Source organism: Lissotriton helveticus, chromosome 1_1 (assembly GCF_964261635.1).
Source record: "Lissotriton helveticus chromosome 1_1, aLisHel1.1, whole genome shotgun sequence".
In the NCBI taxonomy this organism is placed as follows: domain Eukaryota; kingdom Metazoa; phylum Chordata; class Amphibia; order Caudata; family Salamandridae; genus Lissotriton; species Lissotriton helveticus.
Window position 1 is genome coordinate 1,423,432,994 of NC_136057.1, and position 20,676 is coordinate 1,423,453,669.

Sequence of the window (20,676 nt, forward strand, 5' to 3'; positions counted from 1 at the left end):
GGCTTTGAGCCATTCTTCGATTTGAGGGTTTTCGTCTCTATTAGAGATGAGGAGCACTTCTGTTTTCTCTTGGTTGAGTTTGAGGTGGTTAGTTGAGAGCCAATGTTGGACCTCAATGAGCGTGACATTTAGTCTGTGTATGTCTGCGATCAAGGTGGTTTCCAGATAAAGTTGTGTATCGTCTGCATAGAGGTGGAAGGGGATGTTGGAGTTCCTTAGAAGTGTGGTGAGGGGTTCCATGTAGATGTTGAAAAGTTGTGGAGAGTGTACGAACCCTTGTGGAACTCCTCTGCTAACGGGAAGGGGGTCAGACTCAAAGTTATTGATTTTTATTCATTATGTGCGGTTGTGGAAAAAAGAGGAGAACCATTTTAGTACCGTCGTTTCAATGCCCGCTCTCTCCTGGAGGACTTCGAGGAGCAGGGAGTGGTCAACTGTGTCGAACGCGGCCGAAAGGTTTAGAAGGATGAGAAGGCTACATTGGTCAGAGTCAAGTGATATGTGAAGATCGTCCAAGACATTTAAGATTGCGGTTTCGGTGCTGCAACATTTTCTGAATCCTGATTGGAGTGGGTCTAGTAGTTTGATGTTCTCTAGGTGTTGGGTTAGCTGTGGAAGAACACATCTTTCTAGAATTTTGGATAAGAGAGGAAGGTTAGATACCGGTCTAAAGTTGTATAACCATTTATCTTCAGTAGCAGGGGAGGAGAGTTGAGTAGGTTACTCTGTCCGATATAATGACAGTGCTTTTAATGGTATACGGTTATTAACCATGCTACCAATATTTTTAGTATGCATTTGTTTTCTAATTGTGGCACGAATACTGCATTTCAGAGTATAATAGTTTCGATAAATATTCTAAACTTCCTTTGCATCTCTTGGTTATCTTATTGTGGGCAAATACGAGTGAGAGAGCAAAGGGGTGTGTCCTATTACCGCGATTCCTGAGAGGGTTGAGAGTGTTGTGTTCTGGGGTGTCAATTCACTTGTTTCTCTGGTAAGGTTAGGAGGGCAAGTGTGGCACTATAACTAGTCCGGCTCTGCCCAATGGATCCTGAGGTGGTATGGTGGTTCAGTCCCTACATACTGGTGTTCTAGGGTCCCAAGCACAGTTCTGTTCCAGACATGATCCCTGCAACAGTACAGTTCCACTGGCACATATTACAGTCACTATGCAAGTAATTTGCTTTGTGGATAGAAGCACCGCTCACAAGACATATCATGTGGATTGTGCAGACCTTACTTATTGAAGAGGTGAAATCTATCCTTTGTGCTGATGCATGTTGTTGCTGCTTGACGATATAACATGTAGTATGGGTCATGAACATCGCCCTGTAGTAGATAGATAGTATTACAGAATGAGTACATTCTTTCCCTGTGTACTGTTAAAAACTATGCTGAGCTGTTAACCACTAGAGACATTTTCTGCAAACGAGGTAGGTGTGATATATGCCACCTACACTACTGTTCCTGGAGTCAATACATGGCTGTTAACCTATTTACAGATTCTTCTAGGTTCAACTCTCAGCTTCCACTTCTCAAATATTGTTTTCTGCCATTTGTCCTCTGATTCCCCAATGCCCACCACGACTCACAATTAGCATAGCCTTTCCAAATGTGGTATCCTGGTATGATATTGTGGGTGGCTACTCTGACTCCTTGAGAAATGTTTTTCACCTTGCTTCACCCAGTACTTAATTTGATCAAATAAATAAATGCCTATAAGCGACAGGGGCCAAAAGGTTTCTTAGGAGTCCGCTGCTAAATTCTCTGGTTGCGGATTATCAAGTTTGCCCGGTTTTGATTCAACATCAAGCCTCTTTCTTTCACCATCATACACTTACAATCCCTTTTATCTCTTGCATGTTCTTTTCTCATCTCTGATTTCACAGCTTGTCACTGTTTTCCTTTTATTCTCTTCCTTTCTTCACGATCTGTTGCACAGAATCAAAGTCTGATGATGGAAATAAGCCCCAGTCTCAAAAACGAGTGCCGTTGCCCATCTTCTGCAATTACCAGCATGAAAAAACCCACTTGTCTTGACCTTCTCTTTAGTAAACAGTCCTCCAAACTACTCTGTTCTGTGATCACTGGGAAACATAACAGTGATTTGTGTACGTTTAAGTTCTAGCTGCATATTCTGCCAAACTTCCTCCAAGAGACTTTGAAAGTATTTTCTTCTCTTGGCTTAGCTTCTGTCTAATAGATCCGAAGGTTTGAGAACAAATATTGAGCCATTGGGTTCTAAGGAGACATGGGGTTGGTGTAAGTTTCTTCGTATGTGGTAAGGGCATGTCTAACTCTTTTCTTTCTTCTCCCTTACCCCTTCCCTCTCCAGCTCCGAGGCTGTCTCTCGTGAGGCCACCATGGCTCAGACGCTTCAGATGGAGATACCGAACTTCGGTAACAGCATCCTTGAGTGTCTGAATGAGCAGCGTCTGCAGGGTCTATACTGTGATGTGTCTGTGGTGGTGAAGGGCCATGCCTTCAAAGCCCACCGAGCTGTGTTGGCAGCCAGCAGCTCCTACTTCCGGGACATTTTCAACAGCAGTAAGAGCGCGGTGGTGGAGCTACCAGCCGCAGTGCAGCCTCAGTCCTTCCAGCAGATTTTGACCTTCTGTTACACCGGCCGTCTCAGCATGAATGTTGGGGACCAGTTCCTGCTGATGTACACAGCTGGCTTCCTTCAGATCCAGGAGATCATGGAGAAGGGCACCGAGTTCTTCCTGAAGGTCAGTTCCCCTAGCTGTGACTCCCAGGGCTTGCACGGAGAGGAAACTCCCTGTTCAGAGCCACAGAGTCCTGTAGCTCAGACTTCCTCACGGACCTCTAGCACTACTCCCTTACCCTTAGTGTCCCGTGTCAAGACTGAGCAGCATGAGACTTCAGACTCTGTCCAGTGCACACCTGTGGCAAAGCGGCTGTGGGACAGTGGACAGAAGGAGGGCAATGGAAACCGGAAAATGCCCCGCTTTTCCCAGGAGCCGGCCAGTGGAAACCGGCAGGCGGTGGCAGCAGCGGCATCTGTGGCTGCCCCAGCAGCTGGCAGTGGGCCAAGCACATCGGATAGGACGAGCCCTGGTACCTCCAGTGCCTACACAAGTGACAGTCCCAGCTCGTACCACAACGAGGAGGATGAGGAGGAAGACATAGCAGAGGAAGGTACAGACGAGCAGTACCGGCAGATCTGTAACATGTACACAATGTACAGTATGATGAACGTGAACCAGGCAGGTAAGGCAAACCGTGCCGGGCACCGGCATTTTACACAGTGGGGACTGTAGGAAGACCAAGCTTATCCCCATTGAGAAGGGTCATCGTGAGTACACTGTGGAATGGTGGGTTTTGTGATTAAATGCTGCTTTGGTGTATGGTTGGAGTTGGGTGAGGGGTGTTGAGAGTTTGTGGGACCACTGTCAGTGTTGTGCTGCAAGCCTAGCTGTTTCTGGATTATTGTTATAAAATATAGTAAGTGCTTGTTCAGAATCGTAAAGTTGTATTTTCAGTTTGGCATTTAAATGTCAGTTATTCAAGAAACTCTGCATGCACAGTTACCACTCGAGATATGTTGTATCCTCTCAGTCAGTTCATGCATGGACCCAACTCATCCAATCACCGAAACATGATTATTTCAATATGGGATGCTACTGGTGTAAGCAAGCAAGAATAATTCCATATGCCCCTTCACCCAAAACATGGCGCATCTGAGCACGTGCAAGCCAACATTTGTCCGGACAGATGATCACTATGTTCATCAATTATGGCCATTCAATCACCCTGGCCTGTTGCGGCTGGTGCAGTAGCGCAATACATTACCTCTTTTGACATATAATTATAATTAGAAACCAAGTGCATGTGCTCCAGTCTTTTGCGAGTTGACACATTTGGGTTTTCCCCCTGGACGATATGGTTCCATCCACCAACATGTTGGTGCTTTTTAACAAGTCATCCAAGATAATTTGTCAAAGAAATGAGGCATCTTCACCATTCCTTCAAGACTCATTTCAGACTTTTCCTCCAAAAAGTTCTCCAAGGAGTGATGTACCTCAATAAATGAAGATCTGATGCTTTTGCTTCAATCGCTAGACTTGAAGCAACTGAACATATCTTTCAAGTTCTGGCATATCTCAACATATCCCTTCAAAACTGACACAACTGTTTTGATAATCAAAGACCAGACCAATCTCCACAAATCATTGACGATTTGAAGGATTTGCTTTAATAATCCAAGACTTGAGATTTCTTCTGAGATAGACCGCATCTGCTCTGATAATCAGTGACTGGATGCATCTCTACACATCTCCATGTATCCCATGCAGCCATATGGGGAAATCTAGTAACCTGCAAATAGCTATAAAAATATGGCGTTTAAAACAACATAACAGGAAATATGAAGACCAAACAAAAGTTGCTATCTACCATATTAACTGATTTCACCCAATTCCACAATCAATCACTTGCTCTCAAACCTGCCAGGAGTAGTTTTGAAATGGTAGTTTAACCTAGTATTAAAATATTTGGAACAAACTGTGGTTGTGTTTGGGAGCTTTTACTTGGTTGGCACATGTGCCTGTTTTTAATTTTTGTTGTCTTGTTTTAATGTAACCTCACTGTCATTGATATGACACACCTCATTTCATAATGAAAATCCAACTTCGTACTTGCCTTCCAATATAGCAAGCAACTGATCTGATATCCTGACCCTCCAAGACACGATGACACTGATGTAACAATCCAATACTTGGTACATTTGGACAGTTTCCCCAAGACCAAACTCATCTGGTCTGATTGTCCAAGATGTGTTGCACCAAGCCAAATCCACTGCTTAGATCTGATGAAACTCTTCTCTTAATGCAAGGCCTGAACCATTTGTCCAGCCAGCTTACCTGATATGATTTTTCAAGACATAAAACACCTGCTCTGATGATCCAAGACAAGATGCTTATGGATAAAATCTCCAAGAATGGATGCAGCTAGTCGGAGATCCAAAGCACGATGCAGCGTGACGACTTCTGTCGAACTGACACATCCAGGACCATAAGTCAATGCATGACCGTGTCTGAAATGTAAGGTGTATATAAGATCATTGTAGAAATGTGTTCACCTTTATCATATTCTAGTTTTGCACACAGATACTAACTCGTTGGCTCTGGGAGTGCAGATCACTCAAAGGCATGCCATTTTAACTGTCAGGCAACGTCTACTGATCTCTACTGTTTTCCCATAGTTTTGTTATCCCGTGTATTGTTTATTTTACCCTTAGATCCCACGTGTATGACAGCCCCAACATTAGGGATGCTCATCTTTTCTATGCCAGTTTCCTCCAACACGAAGAGGTTTTGTTGGAGTTCTGGTCTTCTACCTTGTGCGTGACTGTGTGTAGTACACTATATCCCTCCCCCTTCCAAAAGACCTGGCTGCTTGGTTCTACGTTGGCGATAGTTCCTCTCCATTCTCTGACTCTTACACAGTTTTCTTCACTGCAAGTGCACAACTATACCCCTTTCTTTCATGCAGTTGCAGTGCTTCACATCAACCTGATGCCAACTTCAATAAAAAGATCTGTATCCAAAACCTAAAAATATTCTGGCTGTATGTGATTGAAGCAATAGATCTGTCATTCCTGGAGGTCTAAAGTACTGCTTTCTGCACCAACACTTCTTCAGCCATGGAAGGACACCAAATAGAAGTAGATGCTCCTATCGGGCATACTTTGAGATGCAGACCTGGTGCCTGGTGGGTTAGAGTTGGTAGATCTTGCGTATGTCTTTATTTACATAGATGAAAACCAGATGCAGGCAGATTGCCTGTCTGCTAATGGGCACAGTGGTTGATGATTTACTGCTATACCAGTGGAGGCATGCAGGCTGATTGCCCACTGGAGTAGGTGCTCCATTAGGAAAGGGTGACCTTCCAGTGAAGTGGTGAATGGCAGGATGGAAAATCAATCTTTTGAGAAAGTGAAAATGTTGAAACACGCAAAGTATTATTATTACACAAGACTAAGTACGAGTATGCATGCAGTACAACAATTCAGGGAATGACCCTGAAAGATGGATAGATGTAGCAGCTCCAAGTTGATCCAAGTAATACATTTCATTCATGATCTTCGCAGGCGTCCTGGTCACACACAGGAGTCCGAGCATTACTCTTGACTGGATTCTAGTTTTGAAGTAATCTGTTGACTGGTCCTGTGTTTCATTGGAGTGGGGTGCATGGAAATAATGTCCCCTTGATAATGCCTTCCCCAGCCCTAATAATCCCTTCTTGTGCTCTTTAACCACAGCAGAGAAAGTGGAGGCCTTGCCAGAGCAGAGTTCCGGTTCTGACTCCAGGAATCGAATACGGGTCCGGCAAGACTTGGCCTCTCTGCCGGCAGAGCTCATTAGCCAGATTGGGAACCGGTGCCACCCGAAACTGTATGAGGAGGGAGATCCTGCTGAGAAGCTTGAGCTTGTTATAGGTACGTGCCGGAACTGTGGCATTACCACTTGGGGCTGGTGGAAACTGGGGTGCAGAGTTACACTTCTGTTTTTATTAATATATAGCTTATAGATGTGCCAAAAAATGAAAAGGTAAGCAATCTCCTTCCCCTGTCTCACTGAACTTTACTTAGAAAGTATTTTTGGCTTTCCTCTAATTGATTGGCCTTAGTTTTGTTTGCCTCTGTTCGTCTTTACCGGCAAAATCGTAGGCACATGTTAATCAAAATATAATGTGTATATACCAACCTCATTAGCAAGCACTGCCAAGTTCAGACCACAGTGTTTTTACCTGTTTTTTTCTAAAAGCTAACATTGCATATAAAGATAGGGTGCGGCATCGACAGAAGTTAAAGCTTCCTTTGCAGGCAGGTCGGGATGCATGGGCAAGAGCGGGGAAGACTTCACAACTGCAGCAAAATGGGTAGCAACAGTGATAGCTAAACACCAACCTCTGCAGACAGCAGGAGGCTGGCTTGCCTTGCAGCCAGAGAGCTACAGCACAGGCATCAGAGGTGAAAGCTTCACTCGTGCACAGTGCATGATGGGTGCAGCACGAGCAGCATCAGTGGAAGGAAAACACATGGATACTGCGGACTGGAGGAGTCCAGGCTTACCATGGAACCAGAACCACTACACTACCAGCATCGCTGATGAAGCTTCGCTTGCACCCAGAACAGGTGCAAAAGGGCAAGCTTCACGTACATCCTAATCTCACACACTTGGCATTAGTTAGCTAGTACAGTTCAACCAGAACAGCTACATCCTAGGAATAAAGGGTAAAAGTTTCACTCCAGCTGAACAGTGCAGAATTGGTAGCTGTGCAAACGGCAGAGGAGCAGTCCAGGCTTACCCCGGAACCAAAGTCGCAACATCATTGGGGTGCAGGTAAACCGCCCTTTGTTTATGCCTAAAAGATGCAGCACGAGTAGTAAGCTTCACACTCTGCACATGAGCACGGATGCTTGCAGCAGCTCAGGTACACAATTCAGCCACAACAGCACATGGATCAAAGGCAAAATCTTCACTCTCACATAGAACAGGTACATCATAGAAGCAGTGCAAGCTTTCTAAAACATGCAGAACATATGCTTTTGGCTGGGGGAATAGGCTGAATAACTGTATTGATCAGTAACCACCTGCTTATTCCAATAGGTACCAATGTGTTTATCACACGTGCTCAACTGATGAATTGCCATGTCAGCGCAGGAACACGTCACAAGGTGCTCCTGAGGCGACTCCTGGCATCGTTTTTTGATCGGTAGGTATTTTTGGTTTAATTTTTGTCTACCATCCTCGTGCAACATGTTCTGTTTGTTCACATGCCTGTTGGAAAAATAACTGTATTTGTTTCCCATTCTTAGGTCATATCGCTTTGTAGAATTAAACTGCTTTTACCTATCTTTATCTGTGTGTCCCGAACCTTTTATTTATTTATTTATTTATTCAAAGTTTTATATAGCGCGAACAGGATCCTTACAGATATCAGAGCGCTTCACAAAGATAGGGTAGGGGCAGTAGGAGTCAACAGAGATAATGGGAACAGTATATTAGTCAATAACATGGTAATAACAGGGATAGTAATAACATACATAAAACAAATCAATATACAATCAGGTAAAGAAGTAGTATAGGACAGCACAAGTCATTGATCCCACTACAGATGTCTTCAGGTACCCCTTGGGTGTGTGGGTGGCTTATACCAATGTTTTAGTATAGAGAGAATAATGAGTGGGGCATCGGGAGAGTGGATCAGTAAACCAACGTGTATCATATCTTGGTCGGTAGTAAGAGAGTAGCGTAGTAGTGCCCCCATCAAGTAGAAGTATAGTGCCAAAGGACAGGGTGAGCAGTGATACAAGGCAATGCATAGTCTCTGATCCAACACCTATAAGGTTCAGGAGATCTTGGCCAGAAGGATGGTTTTCACCTCTTTCTTGAAGAGTGCAGTGGAGGAGATAAGCCTGTTTTCAGGAGGGAGCACATTCCAGATCCTGGGTGCCATTCCTGAGAAGGAGCGCTTGTATGTTTTCACTTTCCGGAATCTACGAGGTTTCAGGAGTAGATTTTTTGTACTCCTATTGGATCTCGAACCTCCCGATATAGACAACTTTTGAGCGAGGTAGTTTGGTGCCTTGTGGTGCACGGCCGCGTGTGTCATAACTGCAATTTTTAGCTGTATTCTGGCTTCAAAAGGCAGCCATTTTAGAGACTTTAAGTCTGGGGATATGTGCGAATGCTTTCTTGAGCCAGTAATGAGTCTCGCGGCAGCGTTCAGGGAGGCTCTTAAGGGTGCTGTTGTGGATAGCGGGAGTCCGCTGAGGGCTGCAATTCCGTAGTCTATTCGAGGGATGACTAAAGCTTGTACAGCAGTTTGGAAGTCTTTGGCAGGGAGGAAGGGTTTAATTTTCCTCAGTGTGTTAATTTGGAAGTTAGCTGCTTTTGTGGCTTTGCTAACGTGCTGCTGCATGTTGAGCTTGGCGTCGAGTGTGATGCCTAGGGATTTCGCCGAGTCCACGATGGTAGGTTGGACATTGAGTGCTGTTAGGTTGTTGAGCCAGGTTTGGGTGGAGGAAATTTTCGCCGGGGGTGAGATGAGTAGGAACTCAGTTTTCAGAGCATTTAGTTTGAGGTGATTATCGGCCAGCCAAGATTGAGTGTTAATAAGCGTGGAATTCAGATGTTTGATATCTTCCGGGGATTGTAACTTTAGGTAAAGTTGTGTGTCATCGGCGTACATATGGAATTGAACATTGGATGCTTGGAGCAAGGTGGCGAGCGGTTCCATGACGAGGTTGAATAGTGTTGGGGAGAGGGAGGATCCTTGTGGAACACCTAGATCTGCAGGCACAGGAGTAGATAGCACATTGTCGATCTTGAACCTCTGAGACCGGTTGTGAAGGAAGGACGAAAACCAATTGAGAACAGTTCCCGATAGCCCCATTCTAGTGCTTAGCAGCTCCAGCAAGTTCTCATGTTTGACCGTGTCAAATGCTGACGAGAGGTCAAGAAGGATGAGGAGGCAGGACTCATTGCGATCAAGAATTTGGAGGGCGTCATCAATGATGTGTGTCATAGCTGTTTCCGTGCTATGTTTCGCTCGGAAGCCTGATTGATGAGGGTTGAGGAGGTCAAATTGGTCAATGTGTTTTGTTAGTTGGAGTTGGACACATTTCTCCAGCAGTTTGGCCAGGGTGGGGATATTGGTGATGGGCCGATAATTGTTTAGGTCAGACGGATCAGCTGTAGGTTTCTTGAGTATAGGCGTGACTTGCCCCACCTTAAGGGAGTCTGGAATGTGGCCTTGTTGCAAAGAGCTGTTGATGATTTTGGTCCAGAGGGAGGAGGAGCAAGGGGATGAAGTCTTTTACAGCATTAGCAGGTAGAGGGTCTGTGAGGTGATTAGAGGGCTTCAAGGTGCAGAGCAGTTTGTGTATTGCTTCTTCCGAATAGGTATCGAAGTACATCCAAGATGCCTTGTTTTTAGGTTGATTGTCAGCCATTCTGGTGTGGTTGGGGTATCGGCTTACATCCTTGATGAGGTCATTTCTTATGTTGTCAGTCTTTAGCTTAAAGAAAGCAGAGAAGGCTTCGCAGTGTGGGGTGTCATTTGTTGTGCTGTTTGATTGTATTAGTTGTGCCTTTGTTTGGGTCTTGATTAGTTCGAATAGCTTTCTTGGCCTGTTCTTTGCTTGGTCCAACTGGCGGCTGAAGAAGTCCGACTTTGTGCGCTTTATTTTCCTGAAATAGGCATTTCTCTTGTTCTTAAGCCTTTTGAGATGCAGTGCTGAAGGGTCCGATCTCCAGGTGCGCTCTGCCATTCGCATAGTACGCCTGTCGTCATTGAGTCTATCATCATACCAGGGGTTAGAAATTTTGGTGGAGACTCTTTTTAGTTGCAGAGGGGCGACTTCATTGACTATTGTATTCATAGAGGTAAGGTAGTGGTCAGTCAGTGATTGAACATCCGAGGCACCTGAAGGGGGAAGGAGGAGGTTGCCGATGTGGGGAGGCAGGGAAGAGGGGTTAAGTTTCTTCATATCCCTTTTCCATGTTTTGGATTTGATTGGTTGAGTCGGATTAGGTTTAACTTTTTCATTGATAAGGAAGGTGATAATGTGGTGATCTGACCAATCGCAGGGTAGAATCGCCTCCAGTTGTGTAGAGTTCTCTTTGGCAATGATGAGATCGAGTATCGAGCCTTTGTCGTGTGTTGGTTTATCGCATATTTGGGTGAGGTCGAGCGCATTAAGGAAAGTTTTGAGACTATTCACCACTGTGGCTTTCTGATCGTTCCAGTGGAGATTGAAGTCACCCAGATAGACTTGGGTGGTCTGCCGACCGGCATTGGAAGTGATGAGGTCCATGAGTTGTTGGGTGAATATGAGATTGTCACCAGGCGGGTGATAGATGAGATGTAAAGCACAAACTTGTTTGCCCTCGCTGGTGATGTCGAGGCAGAGGAGTTCACAGGAGGAAAGGGAGGGGGAGGTGACTTTAGTAACGGAGAGGTTGCTCCTAAAAATGCATGCAATTCCCCCGCCCGTCTTGCCAGGAGACCTGTCCAGCCTAATGATGTGATAATTGGGGGGGACTAGTATGTCCATAATCGGGGTAGAGGCTTCAGTGAGCCATGTTTCCGTTAGAATGGCTAGGTCCAGATCCCTAGCTGAGACGAGATCAGCTATGTCAGAGGAGTGTCTCTGGGCCGATCTGCAGTTTAGTAGGATGCATTTGAGTTTGGGAGAGAGAAGGGTGGTCGAGCTTTCTAGTGTGAGGGGAACTTTTCTAAGGTTGTTAGGGACGGAGCCTCTGTTGTTGAGTGTTGGGAGCCTCAGAGGGTTTGTAAGAATTGTCGGTATGGGGATGTGTGTGTTGGATATTTGTTTTACCGGACCTGAGCCATAAGAGCGTAGGAGAGAGCATAGGTCGCGGTCCGACAATGGGTTGAGGACTTTTACTGTGGTAATGACTGACCGCCTCAGGCCTTCTTAGATGGGTACTTCGGTCGGGAAGTTTACATTGAAGGCCAGATTTCACGAAAATAACACTATTCCTCCTTGTTCTGCTGTAATTCTTCAGTATGCCAATGCTCAGTAAATGGAGATGTGTATTATGAGTACAGACAACAGTATTTGTTGCAATTCTAGACTGCTACTTGCCATGCCATTGGACATCTGTTTCATTCTCTGTGAATGAATAAGAGTATGTATAGTTCCATTTCCCCACTTGCCAGTGCTTTTATCCCTGTACACGCTGCAGGGAAGTGCAGACAGTCGGTCGCGGAGACTGTTGCAAATATTTCGACAAACATGCAGTGCTGGGACTCCTAGTAAAATAAGTCTCCAGGACTAGCATCATTCTGCCCTTCCTTTTTACCAAGCAGCCGGCTAATTCCCAGAAATAAATCTGTGATTCCCTTCTCGTTAATCTCGCTGCTTCTTCAGAAAAGCCTCTCTTTAATCTCTGCACTGAGCGTACAAAAAAAAAACATTCTTGTCTCTTTCGTGATACATGCAATTTTGGAATCTCCTCATGCCATGATGCCTACTTACGGCACGGGCTACAACCCCCTCAATGAGAGGGAGGAGCTCAGGAATGTTTTGTATGGAGAAAAGGTATACTAAACACGACTATGATGAGTTCAAGGTCAGTGGGGACCGCAGCACAAAGAAAAGGTAAGCAAGAGTAAAACTAGCTCCAGAGTACGTAATATGGCCGTATAGCCTGCCATAGCAGCCTGTGCCGGCTATTAAAGCCCGCTCCAGTGTTAAAGGGTATGCCGGGGCCTCTTGCTCACTTTGCCACTGGATTCAAGCTAGCCTGGCTGATGACGGCTGATTAGCCAGAAACGGGTCCCAGGATGCTTGTTTCTGGTCCAGGGAAGACATGGCTTGGCAGTTCGGGCTGGACTGTTCCCAAGAGGCACAGGGTCAGACTGATTTGCATATGGCCATGTCTGAACTGGGGTGGCGGAGTGAGCTAAAGAATGGTGATGGATTAAACCCAGATCAGTTGACTGGGGGTGAGTGTTTGATTTGCTCAAACGCTCCGTCCATCATCCCCTTTTGTATCCCCAATGTTAAAGGGAGAGGGACTCTAATAGCTGGTATAGCCCAACTACGAAGGGCTATAAGGCGATTAAAAGATTCTGCCACTAGAGGGCAGAATGTTCTAACAAATTAAACAAAGGCCTCTCGGAGCCCAAGGGGATTGAAATCCCTTGGGCTCCGAGAGGCCTTTGTTTAAACAAAATTGGAATGATCATCTGCGGGCCTTTACCGGCCCGTAGAAGCACAGAGCACTACACTGTCTTCAATGGAGTGCTCCACATTCCAATGTTCTAATATTCCTTTATATGAACGCCTCTGGACCAGGATTAAAAATAGGGCACTAGCAGGAGGAGCATATACCCGCAGTTAGTGTCAAAAGGTGGCGGGCATGTTTCAGCCTAGTAACCCTCACATAGAGATGTAGCAGCTTTCAGCTTTCTTCAGGACCAACCAGAGCTTCTGCTCAAGAAAATGTATTATGTGAATGATCAAAAAAGTGACATTTATACAAAACCATCCCGTGCTCCTAAGTCAGTCTTAGATTTTTAGAGGGATTCACTGGTGGTCCCAGTTAGTGGTGGGAAACAAGCCTCACCTTAACTTGGTATGGTGCTCAGGAAAAATTCTGTTGTCCCATATTATATTTCCAGGCTCCCAACGTCTAGCATCTCCCTTGGAAGAAATCACTCTCGGGACTCTAAAATCAGTTCAGTAGAAGATCCTCAAGTTTTCACAATCGCCGAACCTTTCTTCCACTTCACGAAAGACAATGTAAGCGTAATCATTTAAAAAAAATGTTCTTAAGGTTCCTTTTGGCTTTTCATCTAAACCAGCAGTCTTCAAACTTTTTAATGCTGTCACTCACCCCCAAAAAATTATGATCGCCCCCCCCCCCCCCAAGGTTCACAATCATGCTTAATTATGTCAAAATTATTTAAACATTGCAGATAAGTTCTGTTCAATTTTAAAAATGTAATCAAATTTATGATTGCCAAATATACTATTCGGCCAGGCTGGCCTTACTAACCTGTAAAAGTATCAACAATATGACTATTACAAATGGGGGTGGGGTTTTGACACCTTCTCCCAGCCAGAATATAAATGGCAAAAGATTTTAGTGATGGCCCATTACAGAGCGGCTTACAGCTGCTCTCATTTTGTCTTCTGAAAACAAAGCACTGTTATCTGCAAAATGCATCTTTTGGCTAGAGCCTGGTGCCCTTCTGAGATCACTTGGGGAAAGAGCAATTTTCGTCCAAATATTCCAGGAACAGGGATGTGGAATTCTGTAGCCCGACCCAGGACCTATTGTTTGGGGTCTAGGGCAACACGTTTTCATGAGTATTTTGTCCTTTGGACAAGTAGGCCCAACCCCCTACAGCATAAACCCTTTGGCTGCCAGTTTTCAGTACCACATTATGGATCAGGGAAAGGCATTGCTTGCAGTTATGGTAATATTTGTGTCTGTGTCTGTGTTAACGCTGGTCAAACTTTTATTTATCGTTCTTTGATGCAATGGCTTTATTATTAGGGTGAGCGCTCCAAGTAAATGTTGTAAACTCACGACTGCACTACTGACAGTGGTTAGAGTGTAAAAATGGGTGCACAAGTTTTCAATGTTTAGCAATATGAGGCTATGTGAATTGCTCCCAGAATGCTCTCTGATAAGATGCAAATATTTACAGAAGCAAGATTGATGATACTTTGCTTTCAAAATAAAATGTTCACACACAAAATGCCAAAACATTTCGCTAACTACTGAAAACATGTAGGTAGCATTTCTTTGCAGCATCATTTAGTTAAAACATGCAAGCAAGGTTTGCACAGACCCAGAAGGGCATTCCAACCCTGGAACTGTTGCTTACCAATAACTTCAGCCCCGGTATGTAGATCTTCGGAAACGTGGCAACATAAGGTAACTGCTAGTATTCAAACCCTACTATGGAAGGAACCGTGGCATAATCAGGGAGGCTATTTCAGAGCTCTTATATAATGATATTGTCACCATAATTTGTCGCCGCATTACATAGCACAAAAGGGACAAGTGGATTTTGTTACAGGACAAGTTGATTTATGAAGCCACATGCCCCATGGACCAGTAGATATATTATTAAATTCCACACCCCTGCCAGGAGGCTTATTTACAATTCTATCTCCAGTACTGGAATATTTTTAGGAAATCTTGGTGTGGTAAATAAAAAAAAATTAGATGACATGCGCAAAATCAAAGCTTGTAAAAAGAGAGGCCTGGCAGGAAATTACGACTGCCAGACCCACCAAATTTTTGGGGGAATTTTTTTATTTTTCAAAATGATTTAGGTGTGTGGTGCACTTTAACAATGAAGGAACAAGTTGAGGGAGCAGAGGAGGAGTAGGGCAAGCAATATGAAGTTGAGGCGCAGGAGAGCAACAGAAAATTGTTGGGTAGGGATGAATTTTTTTTTTAAAGAAATGTATGAGCTAGGGAGGGGTTCAACGATGAGCACTTAGGGGTATTTGAGGTGGAAGCAGCGCACAAGGGGGAACAATTGAAACCGCATGCATTCTGATGGAGTTCTGAATGAAAAAGTATAAAGTAGCTCTCTGTGAGCTTCGGAAGCGTACAAATTATCCTATCCAAACTATGATTATAAAGATATGCTTCAAAGGAGTGGCAAATAATAGGCGGAAGGAAAGCCATTGAATAAGAAGCAAACAAATGATAACAAGAAGGCCAGTTGGTGTTAAGAAGTGGGCAGGCCCTAGCCCACTGTAAGTATTGGTATTATCCCCAATAGGTCTTCCAACAGCAAGCATCTAAAAAGTGCCTGTAGGCAAGACCTAAAAACTGAGTTAGAAGCTCTGACTACCGGTACACATTACTGTAAAAGGATACACAGAATCTCATCAGAACCAGTTGCTCTCAATAATTTCATTGTCAAAATTGCATCTCTGATAATTTTCGTCAATGGTGACATTAATAAAACTGTCCGTTTAATCACAGTGAAGTTTACCTGGCCTCAGTAGGTTGCCATTTGAGCCGTAAGCACCATTTAAAAAAGATATCCAACTTGTTTGTAAGACTGACCATAAACTACTGAATAGTAGTTTATGGCATACAATTCTTAAATAGGATACAAAATATTTGTTTTATTTTTAGCTAACTCTTCAGACATTCTCAACTTGGTTTTTTTAAAATGAAAATTGTATTTTCTATTCTCTTTTCTCTTCGAAGAGATTTTTTTTTTTGCCTAACCTTTTCAGCCTTTAACCAAGTACCATGCTATAACTCTGTTCTTTCCTTTTGAGTACATTTTCACTATTGAACACTCCTGATCTGATCTTACCCACTATTTATCTTGATATTGGGATTCTGTGTATTTGCTTCGCTCACTCAATGCTATTCCTAATTGGATAAAACCTGTCATATCTCTATAATGTACTAGTGGATTAATTAGTTATTCACAAGATTCATATTTTTGATCTATATAGTTGAATAGCTTTTAATTTCTCAAGTGTACTTTCATCCATTTAAGCCTGTAATCATTGCATACACTGCTGAAAAATAGTGAAGCCCTCTTCTAAATATGCTATCTCTCTGCTACCAAGAGAATGGTGATCACCACCTGTTTTTACCTGTATTGAAAAATTGATAAACTTCTGAACATTTTCTCAGACATAAGCAACTAGTAGAAATCTGAGTGGTACCTTCATTGACAATTTTTTTAAAGCATTTGTATCATGACAGGATCTTCCATACAAATTATTTTCTTTTAAAAGAGCACTATTGTTTGTTGTTAAAACTTTATTTTTTCTTTTCCCTTTCATGTGTTTTCTACATCAACACAGATATATTATTTTGGAAAATGTTGAATTCAATGCTGTTTGTCATGATCTTCTTTTGGCGTTCCATATGACGTCGAATCTGTATTGGTTTTCAACAATAAAATTGAGTTGTAAAAAAAAAAAGAGCCCTTTGTTTCTAAGGCAAAAGAGTTTGACCTATTTAGTAAAATCTACATTAAGGATGTTAATTACGGATATTATCTCCTGTGGCACCTCAGCAACCATAGATGGATTAAAATCTCTGCCCAAATTTCAGCCTCCAGATTCAGTATAAGAATTGCTACTAATCTGCCGTAAAGCGATCCGTATTACTGTTTTCCAAATTTTACTAAGATGGCTGTATCGCATTTCATTCCGATCGACCAAGCATCCATAAACTATTGACTATGAAGGTTAATAGCCACCTGAGGGCTGTCCTCCATTGGTGTTGGATCCCATTTTAGAAAAAAAGGAATTTAACCATTGTTGATGGCTCTTCCACACCAATGTCTATTAGCAATATTATTAGCAATATTATGTTAAATATACCATGAAAACAGATTATCCAATCATAACCGAGGCATGGTATGGTCCAGGGCTGCTCCGAGGCTTACAGGTAGCAAATGCATCATTATAAAGAAATGCCATTGAATCTAATGTCATTGTATATAGATCTTTGTATTTCCTATTTTTTTGTAATTAGGCTGGCTATTTACCAGAATAAGATCATGCCTTTTACCAAGTTAATTGACAATGCACTGTACATTAATTTGAGAAGAAGCCAATCCAGAATGATATGATCGTTTCCCTCTTTGCTTAGTCACACTCTTGTGGGGGCTATGTTATTAAAATGAATTTCAGTGTTCAAAATAGCATTTTTAATAAATATAGAACATGTCATTTTGGCAACTTCTTGACCTTGATATCAGATAAAACGTACCAATTATAAATCATACATTGAAATGTGTTCTTGTTCAATCATTTGGCTACAGACATGCAAAATTCTAGACTGAGTTTTTGATGTCTTTAATTTTTCCTCCAGGTTTTTGTTTACCTAAAATTGATAGGGGGTTAGTACAGGGGTCTCCAACCAGTAGCTTTCCAGTTACCTCGGAGTAGCTCACCTGGGTGAAGCCGGCTTATTAAATTAGAAGGCTTTTGGTTGGTGAATTAATACACATATAAAAAAAATAGAGATTATACAACACTAATAATATTAGTATGCCTCAATGCATTTCATTGAACATAAGTAGCTCTCAGTACAGAAAAGGTTGGAGACCCCTGAGTTAGTTCCTAATATAGAGGACTGGACTTCAGCTTCAGAGCCCTGAAACTTTGGAATCTTCTAAAGCAGTTTCTTGAAGATTTTATGTAAAGAGCTTAGGTTGTCTTTAAATTGGGTTACATGCACAAAACTGAACAGGGGATGAACGAGCAGACAATTTCTCTGCAGAACAGGATGTTTTGTTTGTTCTCAGAGAACAGTTTTTGCAGGTTATATTTTCATATTTCGTTAATTGGATTCACATAATAGCGCTTGACTTCCTTTTGTATTATTTGAAGAAAAGATCTTAGTTATTCACATAAACAGTTTTTTATTCCTTGCTTCTGGTGTTGAATGTTTTCTCCCATAGTCCTCGCAACCCCCTTCTGTACTCTGTGTTGCTTCCCACCCCTCGCAGCTTATCTGCAAAAGCACAGAAGTAAGTTAATTTTAGCTGGGGTATGACTAATGACCAAACAGTAAAGGTTGTATGTACAGACCTTGAAATAAACAAGCTTTTATGGCGAAGGAAAGGAGGCCTATTCTTCTGGAGGCCCATACAGCAGGTCCCTGAGCTACTGCAGAGGGTCAAATGGCTGGGGCATGTTTCACTTCTGAATTCTGTGGTAAATAGCTTAGGCAATGGCAAGTATTTTCCTTTAAATTCTAAAACATTTTTTCATTTTAAATTATGTTCACATTTTTTTTAGTCAAAACTAGTTAAAATATAGCAGGACATTTATAATTATTGGGAATGTTGGATAATGTGTACAATTTTGTAAAATATTTTAAGATATCCGATTGCTTCCTCCAGAAACGTTTCATTCACATTTTAAAATAATACAGTTTTTCTCTAGGCAGCGACTGTGTTCTAGATACAAGTAACAAATTATTCCTAGCAAAATACAATCCTAGTTTCCTTCCTTTTTTGTAGTGCAGTGGTAAATATGTTTTAATTTCTGAAAGATTCATTGAGTAGCTTGGGCCCTGGTCTACAAGCCAAAGAAATCTGCTGTCTGTGAAGGAGGCATAAGGGATTAGATTTAAGAACCAGTTACTGACCATCTGAAGTTGAAGTCCCAACAGTAATTGGGCACATACATGACTTTCAAAATACTAGTGACCTGAGTATTAGAAGTCAAGCTCATTAATGAAACGTTCGTGAAAAACTGTTAATTAGGTGTTTTTTCCTTAGAATAATTGAATCCGTGTTGTCATAGTAGATATGGTGACTGGTGCTGGATTGCTAGTCTGAATCTCTTCACTTTAGTTGTGATGTGCGTTACTGGCAGCATAGATCTTCCAAGACTCCTTTCATCTGGGGCATGCCAGGGTGTACCTTTGGATCACATCGCTGGTTAGAATTGACATCTACCTCAATAGAGAAACTTTGTGGGTTATGAGTGTGAAGATTGCTTTTAGCAGTGGTGATATAATCGTCAGGTTAAATTGTTCAAGCCCTTCCAAGAGGTGTCTAGAAATGTGTTTTTGAGACCATGAAAATGCTTTGCCTAACCTCAGGAGCGATGTACTGCTCCACTTCAATAGGGGTTTTGTAGCTGCAGACCCCTGTGAAGTATGGAGGAAATGCTACTGGAGATATTAAGCGGATCACTGGTAATGTAACCCACTCTTAAACATGACTTTGGAAGTATGGGGATGACAGGCTGCATCGAATATCACGAGATGTGATGAGTATAATTGTAGAGTAAATAAGTTCATTGCTCCTCTCTGCTGGGGTTCGGAGAAGCAGTGGATCCTGTCCATTGTTGAGTAAATCCTTCAGTAGAAGAATATGATGTGCATTACTATAACCGCAAATAGTCTAAGGCTTCTTTCGGCATGGTTGTTGACAGTTAAGCTGCAGAATGTCAAGGTTTGAGTAAGTGATTAAGTGATGTTGCAGCCGGTACTGAATGTTTTTTTTTCTCTTTTTGTTCTTTACAGGAACACGCTGGCGAACAGTTGCGGAACGGGTATCCGCTCCTCTACAAATGACCCAAGCCGGAAGCCCCTGGATAGTCGGGTTCTACATGCTGTGAAGTGTAAGTATTGCGGAATAGAGTTTGAGAAGGGGAGGGTCTATCTTCCTGTCGTATTTGTTTATGGGCACTTTGTTAGCATATTGTGTAGTAAACTAGATTGTCCTACCACATTTCTGCAAACGTGAATCATCTGCAGCTTTTCTCTGCTTTGCACGTCTCTAACACTACACACTTCACATCATTATCTCCTGTGCCCTTTCCCTTCCATCTACCTAAGCTCATCTCATGTGTATTACTTTTGCATATTTGCCTGTAATCTGGTTGCCACAATTCTTCATTTCAGCAATAGACGAGTCCAGTAGTGGACTTATATTTTATAAAGTGAAGTATTCTGCGACGTATAATCCTTATCTGATTTCATAGAAACCATCTGGGCTAAAAATGTAAATGTATTGCGACTTATATAGCGCACGTATCACCCAAAGGTATCAAGGCGCTTGCTTAGGGAACCCGTCCTGGTATTCCCCTGTGCGATACCCCGGCAGGGTATCCACAAGGTGAAAGCCAGGCATCCCGCCGCGAGGGGCCGTAGTGGAGATTAAGCAAGCTATTGCCCAGAGTCGCAGAGTGTGACCCCGTGAGTCGAGTAGGCACCGGAGCGAGAATTGTCGAGTCTGTGGAATTTTTGAGCCTGAGACCCGCCGAGGCGGGGAACCGAACCCTGGTCCACGGCCGATCTCAGCTTCGGGGTCTGCCGCCTCTAACCACTGAGCCACTTAGTGTTTTGTAATCCCATTCTCCTCTTGTCTGTCCACTTTGGTTTTTTTTTTTTCTAGCTTCGCCTTGGAGGCAGAGTTTACATCATTCTGGATTCTTGTTTCTATTGCTTAGACCACCCGGAATATACCCTCTTTGGCTACATTAACTCTGGTCCCAAAGGTTTGTTAGTGTATTGTTTGTGTGGCGGATTTTCAGTGAGACCAGAGTGGATGCCAAACCACTGACTACTCAGATCTCTCATAATGGGTTGCCTCCGCATTATCCCAGAGACATCTGCCCTTTCTACCGCATGGCTTAAGTCCTGCTCT

The 20,676-nt window shown here is 43.0% G+C and overlaps 1 protein-coding gene across 1 annotated transcript in view; it reads left to right on the top strand.

Moving 5' to 3' along the window:
* Positions 1–20,676, top strand: part of NACC1 (nucleus accumbens associated 1) — a 48,308-nt gene that overhangs the window by 18,420 nt on the left and 9,212 nt on the right. Inside the window, exons 2-5 of the mRNA XM_078685309.1 lie at positions 2,339–3,234; positions 6,287–6,463; positions 7,638–7,743; positions 19,551–19,648. Of these exons, the coding sequence (XP_078541435.1) occupies positions 2,367–3,234; positions 6,287–6,463; positions 7,638–7,743; positions 19,551–19,648 (1,249 nt within the window). The 5' untranslated portion in view covers positions 2,339–2,366. The remainder of the gene's footprint in view (positions 1–2,338; positions 3,235–6,286; positions 6,464–7,637; positions 7,744–19,550; positions 19,649–20,676) is intronic.